Source organism: Acipenser ruthenus, chromosome 45 (genome assembly GCF_902713425.1).
Source record: "Acipenser ruthenus chromosome 45, fAciRut3.2 maternal haplotype, whole genome shotgun sequence".
Classification (NCBI taxonomy): domain Eukaryota; kingdom Metazoa; phylum Chordata; class Actinopteri; order Acipenseriformes; family Acipenseridae; genus Acipenser; species Acipenser ruthenus.
Window position 1 is genome coordinate 7,436,674 of NC_081233.1, and position 15,982 is coordinate 7,452,655.

The 15,982-nt window shown below is 44.0% G+C and overlaps 1 protein-coding gene across 1 annotated transcript; it reads left to right on the forward strand.

The window, feature by feature from the left end:
• Nucleotides 1–1,022: 1,022 nt before the first annotated feature.
• On the forward strand, nt 1,023–12,639 carry LOC117966943 (25-hydroxyvitamin D-1 alpha hydroxylase, mitochondrial-like). Its single transcript, XM_034913874.2, has 9 exons — nt 1,023–1,627; nt 3,678–3,868; nt 7,352–7,548; nt 8,518–8,718; nt 8,997–9,160; nt 9,540–9,706; nt 9,966–10,047; nt 10,307–10,504; nt 11,026–12,639. The coding sequence occupies exons 1-9, from the start codon at nt 1,409–1,411 to the stop codon at nt 11,137–11,139; spliced, it is 1,533 nt and encodes a 510-aa protein (XP_034769765.1). The 5' UTR covers nt 1,023–1,408; the 3' UTR covers nt 11,140–12,639.
• The last annotated feature ends 3,343 nt before the right edge of the window (nt 12,640–15,982 follow it).

Consider the following 15,982-nt stretch of genomic DNA (forward strand, 5'->3'; position numbering starts at 1 on the left):
GACTCAAGCATCACGAGGAGGAAACTGACCATTTGGATGACCAGATCCAACCTGTCAGTGCATTTTAAACACTGTTGCCTTCCTCGTTTTGTAGGACACCTATGTCCCATCTATCTTAAAGGGTTAAACAGTAATATATAAATACAGTAAAATACGAAAAGGTCAGTTTTGAGAACGGTGGCCTCTACCGGTTGCGTGGGAAGGATGCCAAGTAATAAGTCTAAGTTAAAAGTTCAAAAAAAAAAAAACGCCTTAATCGGCGCGTGTGGGTTTAGAACTTGCTGAATCAATAACTGCGACTCTTTTAAACGAAATTACCCAATAACACGGCAACTTGGAAGTAGGTCAAGATTTTTATGTTTTCATCTCGTGTTCAAAGGGTAATACTGAGCGGTTCCTCATGAGTCAGATAAGTTTTTTTTCTTCTTTTTTTTTTCAAACAGCTACTGTAATTAACTCTGCACAGAAAACACATTATCGGCAGTATGTGAGTGAAAATGACACTAACTTACATTTTTTTCAGCAGAGTTCTACCGTACTGAATATAATTTAGAAACGTATTCAATGGCTTATATTTTTATAGTGCGAACTTACTATAGTTCGCATTTCAATGTCTAACCAAATTCCTATTCCTAAATGAAGCACCATTGGACGTTGCAGGTATGGGCGATTCGATACCTGCAGCACTAATATCGTATAACCTATCTTGTAACTTCGCTGCAATTGAAAACATACGTAGTCTTACTACTTTGACGTATATAGTCCATGTTTAATACAGTGTAGATGACTAAATATCACGCATAACTAGTGTAAATAGACTACAAAGCGTTTTCTTTTTAAATAAACACTTACGTTTAGATAAGTGTCATTGACATACATGCATGAATTACAGGGTTGCACGCTACGTAAATGATAGGAGAAATGCACTGCTGGACAGATTGTTTCACTTGTTTGTATTGTTTACAGAAACTTTAACTGTCGACACAAAAAGTGTTTTTCTGTTCTGCTCGCTGATTCTTGCGAGGACCCTTGGAGCTGCAGAACTTCCAGCTGATCACTAGCTGAACACGTGGAAAAGAGCCGCGTCCTCCGACTGTACTGTTAGCATTGGGGCCACTCCGATTGGACGGCGACGAAGGAATGCGAGCGTTCTTTCGCACCTAATTGGTCAAACCTCACTCTGCGAGAGCGGCACACCTTCCCTCATTAACATAACTCGTGTTGTGGAATGGAATGGGCGGCGCTGTCATTGGTCGAAACTAAATAATGATATGTAGCAAGAGATGCTAATGAGGGTGTGCGTTGAGCGCGTTCAATGCTTGCTACAATATAAATACAGTATCTTTCTGGTTGACTGATTCAAGATGAGGATCTTCTGTAGCAAGTCAAGTTCTTTGTTTGGTAGCCTATGCTGTTGCTCGGAAAGATGCTCCAGGCTCTCAGAGTACCGATCAAGCGCTCTGGCTCCCTCGGGAGGTGGTTAGATCTCGGGGGACAAGCTAAGGTGTTACTCAAAAGTAACGAAAAAGTGGTCAAAACGCTAGAGGACATGCCCGGACCTAATTCCCTCAGCTTTGTGTATGACTTATTCTGCAGGAGAGGCTTGTCAAGACTACACGAGTTGCAGGTCAGTGTCATTTATATTTTTCCACAGTCATCGTGCACCTTTCCCGTGCTTTTCTCGTAGTTATGATATGCATTTAACACAGTTTACCATAGTTTGACATGTTTTTTATAATATGCTTTACCATACCTCTGTGCTTTACAATGCCTGACTATGCTTTACCATGCTTTCACTGGGTTTTATTACACTTTGCTGTGCTTTATCACTTTTATAAGGAGTGTTTTATTTTATAGTCATGCATTGCTATTTATTTAGCATCAAATGCACCCACATGTATACAGTACTAAATAAACTTGTTTATTTTACACAACCCTGCTAATTGCAGTAACACTTGCGGTACATTGCAGCATACTGGTAATTACAGAATATTCATACTAAAATAAATAAGTATTCATCCGGTGTTTTTCACATAGAAAATGTTCATTATATCGTTTCTTATCGTATTAAAATACCGGTACATGAATTTACTTGTACACCTAAATACTGTACCTCAATTGAACTTGTGATTCAATATCGGGTGCTACATAACTACATTAATTACATTAATTAATGTTAATGTATTTTAGGGACGTTTTATTGTAACAAAACTATTAAAATAAATACTTCTAATACAAACTGTCGCTGACACATTCACTGTATTACTTGCTGTAGGGGCTGATAAAACCGAACAGTGACGTCATGAACGCCTCAGGCAGTCAGTATAACACGTGACTTTTCAGTAGAAAACAAAACCGTTAGTGACTGTTTTAAGGAATGTTTTGTTTAGGACTCTTTGATATCGTACTACAATGCTTTATTCCATTTCCACGCTATTTGGCAAATATTTTATTGACAACGGTCTACTTATCTCTTTGTATTAGTGTTTGCAATGTCCCCTTTTTTTTGGCTAATATGTTTTACAGGTAAATGTGGTTGGCTGGTTTCAAAAAGCAGACTAAGCCATCTGAAAGGTCCGATTTTGTTTTTTGGGGGTTGCTGTGCTTCAGTGACACTTTCATTCTATTCTATCACGTGGAATTGTTCTGTAAAAGTAGGCAGCACGCGCTCTATCATAGAAAATGTTGAATGGACGAGTCGAGAGGGCTAAACTGGAGACCGTTAGTCAAGGAGGCCTTGTTTTGGTTTGTCCAGTTTAGGACACTGGCTGTGGTCTAATTCAGGCATGGACCATGCTGGTACAGTCATGCCTGATTGGAAGATGGCCAACTGGAGACAACAAATGGCTGCATACCAATAAAGTAAGGACCAAGCTTTACATAACTACCAATACATTTCTGTGCCACCCTGCCCGGGAATGGCACTAACGCAAGGGCAGGGGGGTAGTAATAGACAGTTAAGAGATAAACACTGACACTATAAAAGCAATGCAACACAGTGGGGTTAAGATGCAGAACTTGCTCTTATCAATGGATGCAATGTATCTTTCATGATGCTTATGGTATAGTGAATAATAAGTCTTAAAGCTAATGCACTTTCCTTTGCTGGGGTCACTTTATTGACTCCTAATTACACCATGTCTGTCAGGGCATGTGCTTGGCATGTGTTCAATGCAAAGGCTGATCTGAAGGCTGAGAAGAAGGTTCTCCAGTGCCCACACATGTTTTTAATTTGGAAGTGGAGTTTCACATGGTTTTATATGGCTCACCCCTTGTAAAAGTTTACCATATTAAAAACATGGGATGAATAGTGAAGGCATGGTAAAGCCCAGAGAGGTATGGTTAAAGGATATTAACAAACATGGGAAATCACAGCAAACCGTGGTAAACTGCTTTGTGGTTCTTTGCTTGTGTTTAAAGTGCAACGCTGCAGAGGGAGAGTTGTTGCTTTTTCATTGCTGTAGTTCAGACTCCAGTGGTCTAGCTTCAGTCAGACCCCCCCCCCAGTCCGACTGAAAACAGTCCAGATTTCCGCTCTTGAAATATTTATGTATGAATTAACATCAAGTGAAAAAAATATACATCACAATAAAAGATAAAGAGTGCACGAGTGGATTTTAAAGTATTCCTTTGAGAGACGCATTCCCTTTTCTCTAAACAATTACTTCACTCCCCAGCTGGAGGGCAAGGCGAAGTACGGCCCCATGTGGAAGGCGAGCTTCGGACCAATCCTGACCGTGCACGTGGCCGAGCCAGCCCTCATTGAGCAGGTGCTGAGGCAGGAGGGCCAACACCCAATCCGATCAGACCTGTCCTCCTGGAAGGATTATCGAGACTGCCGGGGGCACGGCTACGGGCTGCTGACCGCGTGAGTACAGCACACACACACACACACACACACACACACACACACACCGTCCTCACACTCCCTGGACTGGAGGGACTGCCCTTTCCCTTAGAGTGAGGGAGGGAGCAGTTCAGTCTCCATGCCTCAAGCCTGCCCTGGACTGGAGGGAGCACCCTTTCTTTTAGGAGGTGAGGGATCAGTCCAGTCTCCATGCCTCAAGCCTGCCCTGGACTGCAGGGAGCACCCTTTCTCTTAGGAGGTGAGGGATCAGTCCAGCCTCCATGCCTCAAGTCTGCTCTGGACTGCAGGCAAACCTTTTATATTTTTCATACTGATAGAAAGTTAAGCTGTGTTCTGCACGTTTCAACAAACAAATCGAATCAGAGCATTGCAGACTTCAAGTGATGCATTCTAGGTAACCACCGCTGTTGAAGCAAAAGAAAAATGGAAAAAGATTGCAAAGAAAAATGCATTGATTTTGAGCAGGATGAACCCGGTTCATTACTTTGCAAATAAAATCATAACCACCTTGTGATTGTGTCTCTCCATAGTTCTGCTGTGTCTGCCGTCATGCATGGATTGTATTTGTGTCACTTACTGGGAGCAATTAGGCATTCTCTATTTGCAGTACACTAGGTGAAATTAAAACTAAGACATTGCCTTAAAAGGCTTTCCTGTTTTCAGGCATTTAATGCATGCATGAGTTCATAAGGGCTTGCACACACCTCCCAGTGTCAACACCATTCTGATTGCTGTTTCAGTCACACGCTAACAGGATGTTGTGTAGATGAGAAAAAGGCTTGACGAAGCTTACAGGAAGCCGTCTTGAAAAGGGAAATTCTACTAAAAGAGAGGTATCGCATTGAGTCGATTTGCTGGAAAGCGTGCGTGAAATTCTCAAAGGAAAAAAAATCCACTATTGCTGAATAATTGAGTGACTCAGTGACAGGTAGGCAGGCTTCTTGAGAAGTCTTGGCCATGTGGATGTTAAGCTGTATGGAATGTTAGGGAAGTGAATGTGCTTTTTATTGTAATGAGGTTAGCAGTGTAACATCCTGTTTTCAGTCATGAGTCCTCCAGAGCATGTACTAGGACCTGAGAGCATCTCTCCCAGCATTATCCTTTTAATAACCTCTGTGTGTTGAAAATCAGGTAGCAGGTCTGTGCAAAAACCCGAATGATTCACTTCCCTGTAAAGGTGTAAGAAGCATCCACATTCTCACAACCCTCTACATGCCCATGCATCCTGTCACATTATTGTATATTTGATAGAAGCGCTTGGCTTTCCTTTTGGAGTCTTATTAATTGGGATACAGAATTGAAGTGAACTTCTAGCCCAGAACAGGCTTGAGGCATGGAGACTGAACTGCTCCCTCACCCCCCTAAGAGAAAGGGTGCTCCCTCCAGTCCAGGGCAGGCTTGAGGCATGGAGACTGAACTGCTCCCTCACCCCCCTAGAGAAAGGGTGCTCCCTCCAGTCCAGGGCAGGCTTGAGGCATGGAGACTGAACTGCTCCCTCACCCCCTAAGAGAAAGGGTGCCCCCTCCAGTCCAGGGCAGGCTTGAGGCATGGAGACTGAACTGCTCCCTCACCCCCTAAGAGAAAGGGTGCTCCCTCCAGTCCAGGACAGGCTTGAGGCATGGAGACTGAACTGCTCCCTCACCCCCCTAGAGAAAGGGTGCTCCCTCCAGTCCAGGGCAGGCTTGAGGCATGGAGACTGAACTGCTCCCTCACCCCCGTAGAGAAAGTCAAGCGGCAAATTTGGAGTTAAAAAAAAAGTCTTCAGTATCCTTAATCACAAACCCTAAATATTTACAACAGACAGTCAAAAAGAGGTGAGGAGATGACTGGAAACTTACCTCTCTCCCCGCGGGACAGTGACTAAGTTGGTACTCAAACCCACACTCTTCCATTGAGGTCCATGTTACGATCGGTGTGGTCTGCTTGAAAGCTTAGCACTGGAGAACAAATGTCATCTTGGTCCTGGGTCTCAGCTTAGTCACTGTGTCTCATCCGAGCTGCAACCCTTTGGTCAAAGCAATGTAATGAACTCTCTTTAGTGTTGTGATTGGTAGTGTGTACCTCAGAGCTTTCTTACCACGTTGATAAAATAGCCGACTGCAGGCTCATTACTGAGTCATGCAACTGTGGTTCGAATCCAGTTAGCTCCAAGTTGCGGATCTGGGTGCCACATGGATGGTCCTGTGGGTTAGCGAGGAAAATCTTCTAGGGTTGATCTTGGTTATTTAGTCTTTCATGATGCAGGCGTCAGTCTCGACAACCTGAAAGCGGTGATGGCAGCTGGTTAGAAGGTGAAAGTTTAATGGGATCGAATTGAGTTGATTTGAATAGAATGTGGAGAATGTGGATAGTAGGGGTTTGTTATTTGTCTTGTTATTGACTTAACAGCTTTATTGTAATACTTTTCACATTGCTTAATGGTGCACACTGTTTAAATTACTGAGGCAATTTCCATATGTTGGCGTGACAGTAATAGAATGATTCTTGGTGGTAAATCTCCCTCCCGACCTGTGAGGGCGCTAAGTACGGGGAACAGAGTACCCTGGACGGGATGGCCTGACAATTCATTCCCAGGGTTAAAAGGAAGCCTGAAAGGGGGCGGAACTCTGGTGCACTAACTCATCGACCCGGAAGGGAAACGATGTGGCAGCCGCGGATTGGAGGAGCGGCTGCAATCGTTTACCAAGGGGTCACGCGTGGCGGTACAAATAAGGGACGGAGCGACGTGATCTGTACCTTCGTTTTAGGGTTAAGGAAACGAACCGGAAGGACCTGTGTTAAAAATATCTTACGTGAGTGTTTTGTTTGTTTTGTCTCGTCTCTAATTGTTACTTGTTGTTATCAGTAGACAGCTAACACGTTCTGGAGCTGTCGCCAGAGGCCAGCACAAACCCAGACATCACTACACCTGTGTCACGATAATAACTGTATTAGCACCACGAGCACTGTAGCATGCACCCAGGACTGGTGACCGTGTCTGTATATTGTGTGTGTAACTGGACCGTGTTTATTATTTGGGTCTGCAAACCCTTTATTTTGAACAGTGCCATACACATTGCTGTGTATTGCCTGGGATTATTGTTTGAGATCACCAGACCTGGGTTACAATATTAAATGCCTTTTTAATTAGATTATCACTGTCTTGTCTCCTGTTTAAGCACTGCCTCACTTCTGCACCTGTACACTGTTAACCACTTTGCCACAGTTGGTTAACTAGTGAGTTGATTCCTAGTTCAGTTGACTCTCGCTAGTCCGAACTGACCTATAGTGTGAACCCTTCTATTATAATAGCATGCATTATGTATTTAAGGTTATTACTGATTTATAAAACAAGTTTACTCAATTGACTAAACAGGGTCGGATTCACTAGAGTGACTATCATAGTTTGGCACGATGATTAATGCCTAGGTTTAGAACGCGTGTTTCTGGGTATTGAAGCCGAGCGGACAGGGAGGTGACCTCCGCCTGACTTGTTGCCCGCAGGGAGGGGGAGGAGTGGCAGTCGATCCGCAGCCTGCTGGGGAAGCACATGCTCAGACCCAAGGAGGTGGAGGCTTACGGGGACATCCTGAACTCCGTGGTTACCGACCTCCTCCGCAAACTGCAACAGCAGCGCCGCAAGAACGGCCTCAACGTGGTGAGGGACATCGCCAACGAGTTCTACAAGTTCGGGCTGGAAGGTACTCACTGTTGGATCTGTTATCTAATAACATTGTTTAGGGGTCCGCCATGGCTGTTGGAAAGAATATCACTATGACCCCCTCTCTGGAGCTCTGCTTGAGCTGTGGGACTGTATTGTAAAGCAGAGGCAGTCAAAATTAACCCTTCCACTACCGATCTCTGTTCCGACCCTGTTCTTAATTGTTTAATTGAACCAATTAAAGCTCCTGTCCAGACCCTGAAGTATTTCATTATCTCATTTTACCTGTTAAAGCTGGAGTGGAGTAGCCTTCCAGGACGGTGACTGGACACCCCTGCTGTACAATTGAAGATGCAAAGACGTATTCCTCCACCAGAGGGCGCCAGTGCCACAAAAAACATTCTGAATCTCACAATCGCAGCACTGCTGATTATAAGAGTGACAGAGTTAAAAGAACAAGGCATGCAGATCAATCAGTCTTATAAAGCTGGTTCCACAGACCACAATTAGCACTTACCCTAGCTAAATGAACACTGGGCTTTCCAATATTAGTGCTTATCTGGGTCTGTGAAACCGCCTAATAATGTTATCATCTTTAATCTCCAGCGTTAAACTGCTGGCACTGGTTGATGGATTGAAATGCTCAAGGTTATATTATTGATAACATGAATTGAATTGAATTTCTGAGCGCCTCTTTAACACTGCAGTTGCCTAACGGAATTAAGTTCTCAACAAAAAGAGAGCAAATAAGAATTGAACTGAAGTTTTCTTTGCACACGTTTGCTCCCAATGAAGTACAGTACAAGCATGTTACACAAATATTTGCAGTTCACAGACGTGGGTTAATGCTTAGTGATGTAAATGAGTTGACTAATATTTGAAGCCTGCAATGCAAGTGTTTGATAAGTCCTATCTGCAGTGCACTGATCAAGCTCTTTGCCTGCCGAGTTTCTTCACTCTGGATTTCTTCCCTGTCTAATATCGTGGGACGTTCTGTTCCGCCCTGCAGGGATCTCGTCTGTGCTGTTCGAGTCCAGAATCGGCTGCCTGGAGCCCAGTGTCCCCAAAGAGACAGAGGAGTTCATCCAGTCCATCAACACCATGTTTGTGATGACGCTGTTGACCATGGCCATGCCCAAGTGGCTTCACCGCATCTTCAAGAAGCCCTGGCACAAGTTCTGCCAGTCCTGGGACTATATGTTTGCATTCGGTAAGGAAAAACCCAAAGACATGCTCAAGACCAGTCTTACATAACTGGTAACAAACAACAGAGGCCTACCTTTGAGTCCTTAGTTGCTTGCTTTTGGAAGATTAACAAGTTTATTTGCATTTTTGTCTGGCCCACACCGTTTTCTTTGAACGTTTAGATGTTCGTTTCTTCTAAATTGATTTTAAAATCTTCACAATGGCGGGGGAACGAAACACGAAATGCACGGTTGCAGGCAGTTTGAACGCAGCGCTGTCACGGCATCTCTGTGTCTTCTTCAGCGAAGGGGCACATTGACAGGCGCATGGCCGAGGTGGCAGAGAAGGTGTTGCGGGGAGAGGCTGTCGAGGGGAGGTACCTCACCTTCTACCTGTCGCGCCAGAACCTCCCCATGAAGGCGATATACAGCAACGTGACGGAGCTGATGCTGGCAGGAGTGGACACGGTGAGGAGTCGGAGCGCGGCTGGGGGACTCGCTTCATTTGAAAGCAGTCTAGAAATGGTCACCTGCTTCAGGTTTAGCCTCACATTTCCATGCACATTTTTTAAACAGTCCACCATAAGATAGTGAAGCAGTGTGCCCTCGTTATATTGCTATCTTCACAGAACGGTGAAATAATGAAACCAGTGAATTGATGAACACCCTTAAGCCACATGTACCAGTCAACGTGACCTAACAGTAAATTAAACAATCGAGATCTGAATACTTACCGTTCTTATTGATTAGGCTGATATCCTCATCCTAAAAAGGTTTGCAACGTCAAGCAGATGCAGCAGTACTGCATGCCAGCCACTGTGCTTATGCCTGTTATTCTGCACTCCAGATCTCCAGCACCATGTCCTGGACGCTGTACGAGCTCTCCAGGCACCCCGAGGTCCAGGACGCCCTCTACAGGGAGATTCAGAAAGTGTTGCAGGGCAACTCCATTCCCTCAGCCAATGAGGTGGGCAGGATGCCCCTAATGAAGGCCGTGGTCAAGGAGGTGCTCAGGTGAGAAATTTCATTTTCACATTTTTACAGCTTGTTTACATTGTCCAGTGCAGTACAGTACAGCGATGGACTCCCATTGCATATCAGTTTGATCCGTTCTTAGTTTTACTATGAGTTTAAAAACACACACCTGAGCTTGTTACCTAATCAGGCTAGTAGTAAAACCTGGAATGGGTGAAACTGCTATACAGTAGGAGTCTTATTTCCATTCCTGCAGTATATCGCATGGTTCTAAATCTGTCTTCCCATTGGTTTACAGGCTGTACCCTGTGATTCCCGGTAACGCCAGAGTGATTGCAGACAGAGACATCCTAGTAGGAGAATACATTATTCCCAAAAAGGTATTTTTTTTATTAGTATTACTATCAAAACTGCTTACTCAAGGGATCAATTTAAATTCAAAACCAAGGCGTCAAAATGCATTTTATTGTAACGTGTATTAGCATTATTAATGATCCCTCTTTCATTCTGCTGTTATTTCTCTGGCAATGCAGTGGTCTGATAACGGTGACACACTGGGATTATAAAGGCACCCCAATGGTATTTCTGCAAGCGCTTTGCATAACCACGTGCTAACCTGGCTCCGTGTCCGCCCCTCAGACTCTGATCACGCTGTGCCACTTCGCCACGTCGCGGGACCCCAAGGTGTTCTCGAACCCGGACAGCTTCCAGCCGCAGCGCTGGCTGAGCCGCGATCAGAGCCACCACCCCTACGCCTCCATCCCCTTCGGCTTCGGGAAGAGGAGCTGCATCGGGCGACGGATCGCTGAGCTCGAGGTCTACCTAGCGCTGGCTCGGGTGAGTCGGGAGCTGCTGTCCTCATTGCTGCTGGGGTCTAGCTCCTCATGCAGGCATGTGAAAGGCCATCGGATCGGTGGTACATGTCAGCTGGAGCCCAGCTTTGCAATACAGTGAGCTGTCGTTGAGGGAATGGTAGCCCTTGCACAGTAAACAGCTGTGGCCAAAACGTTTGCATCACCTAGAATACATCGGGCATACAGAGCTTGTCTCTGTTGACTACCATTACATTCTGTCCGAGTCTTTTCAATGTGGCGATGATAAACTCTCAGATTGATTGCAGAGGCCAAAAATGTGTGACCAGCAAGTAGCTGAGGATTGAAGCACACACAGTCGTTAACAGTAGGATTTTACAGGAAAGGGACTTCACACTATTTCATGGACCAGAATTCCAGTCTCTTAAAGCAGAATTACCAGCTGAACAACTGCCAGCTCAGGCCTGTTTAAAAAGCAGTGGCGAGCGATCGAAGGATCAGATCCGGACGAGAGAGCGGGATGAATATGCTTTCCTTCCCTTCCAGATCCTGACTCGATTTGAAGTGAAACCGGAGGTCGAGGGGAGCGTTGTGAAACCCATGACCAGGACCCTGCTGGTGCCAGAGAAGGAAATCAACCTCCAGTTCATAGACCGGTGACATCACGACAGGGAGGAGCCTAGCTGGTAACCGCGACGATAAAGATGCAGCCCGCTTGGTTGGAAGGAACCTGGCATTTGGGCTCCCATGACACTCTAGTAGCAGGATGTGTAGGCCCAAATCCTCAAACCGAACTTCACGGACTTCCACAGAAGTCTAGCCTTATTACTTTCTCTCTCTAAAACACATTTTATAAAACCACTACCTGCCTTTCAAGTTGACAGTCTGAGGGTCTGAATAACTATAAAAGCAACACTGAAGAATTCCAAAGCATCACAAATTGTTGACATCCTTGGTTGCTTGGTTTTCCGCGACGTTGTCACACTGTAGAACCCATTTTAAACCCAGATTACTGAGCTAAAAATGCCGTAGAAGGAGGCGGCAAATGATTTTATTCTGCACAGGGCTTAAAGTCATCCATTGGGTATTTCACCCATGTGTGTGTTTACTGTGCTTTACAATAGCTGACCTTAGCTATTACAATGACTAATGAATTACTTGCAAGCAGTTTATTCACCACATTATATTATACTGCAGTAACAGTTAAAAACAGGTTCTTTTTCAGAACCTTTTAAAATGGGACAGCATGAATAAGATGGTGAGGGGAGAGGGGGGGGGTTGATAGTAAAAGAAATACAGTCTCTGATGAACAATCAAGACTAAACAGGGCTCAGTTGAATCCAATATATTTATCATTGGAAGATTTTTATGACAAATGTTTATTCTTTTTCAAAAGCATAGGAGGAAATGTAGGTTACAGCTCATCAAAAACACAAATTTACTGTAAAACTTGTGAGACTGATGGAGGAAAGTTATGTATAGGCTGTTGAGTAAAGCAGATTATAAATGATCTTAAATCTCTTTTTAAGTGTAGTGCTAATGTAGCCATGAATCTAACAAGCACGAAAGTGGCAGAACACTTTTAATGCATTAGTTCTGAGATCAATAAAGCAGGTTTCAAACCCTCCAATATATATAATATATATATATATATAATGTGTGTAAGTTTTATATGCATATACTGTGTATTTATAATGTCAATCAGTATTTTTATTTAAATTAGTCTTATTTTCTATTTATTTTTGTAACGTATGTAAATATTCCCATATGTCTCTGTTTTGTATGAAGATAATGTCTGTTATACTGTGACTTTAACATGACTTTTTATTTGTATTTTTTTATTTTTTTTTACTGCCAGTGTTAAAAGAAAGTAAAAGGTGACTTTACTGTCATAAGATACTAGAATATGTATCTCACCTCACTGATGAGAAAGGGTGCTCCCTCCAGTCCAGGGCAGGCTTGAGGCATGGAGACTGAACTGCTCCCTCACCCCCTAAGAGAAAGGGTGCTACCTCCAGTCCAGGGCAGGCTTGAGGCATGGAGACTGAACTGCTCCCTCACCCCCTAAGAGAAAGGGTGCTCCCTCCAGTCCAGGGCAGGCTTGAGGCATGGAGACTGAACTGCTCCCTCACCCCCTAAGAGAAAGGGTGATCCCTCCAGTCCAGGGCAGGCTTGAGGCATGGAGACTGAACTGCTCCCTCACCCCCTAAGAGAAAGGGTGCTCCCTCCAGTCCAGGGCAGGCTTGAGGCATGGAGACTGAACTGCTCCCTCACCCCCTAAGAGAAAGGGTGATCCCTCCAGTCCAGGGCAGGCTTGAGGCATGGAGACTGAACTGCTCCCTCACCCCTTAACACTGTCAATCAGTAACATGACTGTGAAAAAAAATATATGTTTAGAATTTTCTACTTGATATTATTTATTATGGCTTTAATAAAAACAATGGTATAAACTCAGTGGCTGTGGTTGTGTTTTATGTTACATTTCTCATATGAAAAAATAATCAAGACCTATAGAAAGGTGAGATATGCTACCATAACAAGACTCAATTCTGAAATTAAATTCTGTTACATACAAGCACCACCCATTAGAAATGCTAGAGGCTATATACTGCCACCTAGATAATTCAAATAGGGCAGTTTCTTGCCCTTATAAAAATACAAAAACACCTGTCTTTTCAGTGTGTTTCTGTCTGTAAAAATATATCCAGGAATGAGTCATGGTCTGTTGTTTTAATCCAACACCATTAAAATCAACAGAACCCTTATCCTGTGTCTTTAAAAGTGTCCCGACAAGCCCTGTTGACTTCTATCAGCACAACACGACTACCCCTATATTTAGCAGCCCTGGAATGTGCTGTTGGCAGGGAGTGCACGCCCCGTGGAGCTCGGAGCGGAGCCCGTGGCAAAGTACACGGCATCCAGCTGCAGGCGGCTCTCTGGAACATTGTGTTTGTTTGCATTGCCAGCGCTGCACTGCGTGGTCCCGAATCAGGCTGAAGTAATTACTTGGCACGGGCTGCCAGTCGGTCCCACGCTTCCTTGGCTGCACATCCAGTAACCGACCATTGAACCAGAAACCTCAGCCAAACCGATAACCAGCTCCCATGTGAGAAAAGAAACAAAAAACACAGTGATGTGAACTTTTTCCCTGAATCTCATCAAGCACCTTCTTGAAGGATCCCAGGGTGTCGGCTTCAATAACATTACTGGGGAGTTCCAGACTCCGACAATTTTGTTGGCCTTTTTTATAGCTTCCCCCACATTGCCTAGATGAAGACGTTCCTGAGTCAACATAAACTCCTAGATCTTTTTCATAGATTCCTTCTTCAATTTCAGTATCTCCTATATGGTATTTATAATGTACATTTGTATTGCCTGCGTGCAGTACCTTACACTTTTCTCCATTAAATGTCATTTGAATTAGCTGTCTCTCTTTTCCCCAGTACCAAGTTATCTGTACTAGACTGTATTGATTGTGAAGGTTCTCAGATCTCCACTACTAAGTTTATTATATAAGACATCCTGGTTCTTGGATCCCTTACACTGAATTTGCTGTACGATACTGTAATCAGTGTATTGAATTTGCTGGCTTTGAGGTCCCCAGTACGAAGTTAATTCTACATTGATCCCAGAACTTTGTCAAGTTGGGTCTTGAAGGATCCAAATGTTTCTGCCTCAACAACATGACTAGGTAGAGCATTCCAGGCGCTCACCACTCCCTGTGTGAAGAAGTGCCTCCTAAGTCTATCTTCACTTAATTACCAACTGTGTCCTCAAGTCCTTCATTGAAACGATGCTGCTAATTAAATAGATCCGAGTGCAGTTTGCCCCAGTTGAATGCGCTATGGAGAAATGTATTATGTAAGAACATGCAGTCATTCTTTGGGATTTGGAAATGAGTGTACAGTAATATTGTTTATTAAAAAATTTAAAACAGATTACATAAACATCGTTTGTACCAATGCCAGTCAACAGCTAAAGGTTTTTGTTGTTTAACCTGGCAGACCTCTCTTTTGGCACACATAGGGAACTGGCTTGGAATAGGATGTTAGATGCCAGAATGCTGTTTAACCCTCCACTGGTCTGCTGAAGCTAAGCGAGAGCTGGCCTGGCACTTGGATGAGAAACTACCCAGGACAATCCAGTGCCACTGTGTATGTTAGTGGCTAAGTGGGGGCACTCAGTCCACTGTCCCAGGTTAGGATTTATTGTAAAGACTTATGCTCTGTTTCCATTGATTTTTGGGGTTTGTTGCTCCAATATTTCGTTATTATCATTTGTTTTTTCTAAATCTAGCTTGCTTTGAGAACCCTAAGTGCCAGGCACTGAACAGCACCGTTCAGATCATGTGACAATATTGTTATAATCCAAGCCCGTGCCCATGAAACTGCTAATGCTGTGTGTATTACAGCTGGAGAGGCTCCACCAGACAGATAAATGCAAACTGAATGACTTCCTTAAAACGTGGGACCCATTTATATGGGACAAAACTAGATATATGCTCTATATTACTGTCGGCTTACTACAGCGACTTTATTTGAAGTCATTAACAGGTGAGACAGGCAGGAAATGATTGACCCAGATGCAACTAAATGAGCCGAATGCAATCCGGGCTGGTCCTCAGTGCTGTATAGATTCGATAGAAGTGGAGCTCACTAATCTAATCTCCCCTAGTGGTGGGCTGACTGCATTGCAGCAAATGTGGCATTCAAGAAGCCAAAGTGGAAAGTTGGGGGCAATACTCTTTCTTAGTTCCCCAGCACTAAGTTAATTATGTTATACTATATTGAATTAGCTGGCTCTCAGATCCCCATTAGAAAGTGTCCTATACTATACTAGACTGTATTGAATTAGCTATCACTCTGTTCCCCAGTACTGAGTTCTCTATACTAGACTGTATTGAATTGGCTGGCTCTCAGATCTCCAGTACAGCTCTGAGATCTCTATACTAGACTGTATTGAATTGGCTGGCTCTCAGATCCCCAGTACAGCACTGAGTTCTCTATACTAGACTGTATTGAATTAGCTGGCTCTCAGATCCCCAGTACAGCACTGAGTTCTCTATACTAGACTGTATTGAATTGGCTGGCTCTCAGATCCCCAGTACAGCACTGAGTTCTCTATACTAGACTGTATTGAATTAGCTGGCTCTCAGATCCCCAGTACAGCACTGAGTTCTCTATACTAGACTGTATTGAATTGGCTGGCTCTCAGATCCCCTGTACTGAGCAAAGATGAAGGGAGGTTAAAGACAAGCCCACGCACAGCTCAGGGTTGACTCAGCAGTATTAACCCGGGATACTGCACACCTCAGTCCAGCTTCACGAATCAGGTCACCCTCCATCAAAGATTAATCCAGTGTGAGTCGTTGCCAGCCATCCCAAGCATAACAGGTGACCAAGCAATGTTTATATTGGTTTTCAAGGTACTGCAAAGCCTTTCCAGGAGTACAATCTACAGTGTCCCAGAACCCTGCTAAAATATATTGCCCACGGGTACATTG

Excerpts from the sequence above, each read along its gene's own strand:
- LOC117966943 (XM_034913874.2), top strand. The coding sequence starts at position 1,409 with ATGCTGTTGCTCGGAAAGATGCTCCAGGCTCTCAGAGTACCGATCAAG. Across the intron at positions 9,161-9,539 it reads TGCTGGCAGGAGTGGACACG|ATCTCCAGCACCATGTCCTG; the intron begins GTGAGGAGTCGG and ends TCTGCACTCCAG. Across the intron at positions 9,707-9,965 it reads GTGGTCAAGGAGGTGCTCAG|GCTGTACCCTGTGATTCCCG; the intron begins GTGAGAAATTTC and ends ATTGGTTTACAG.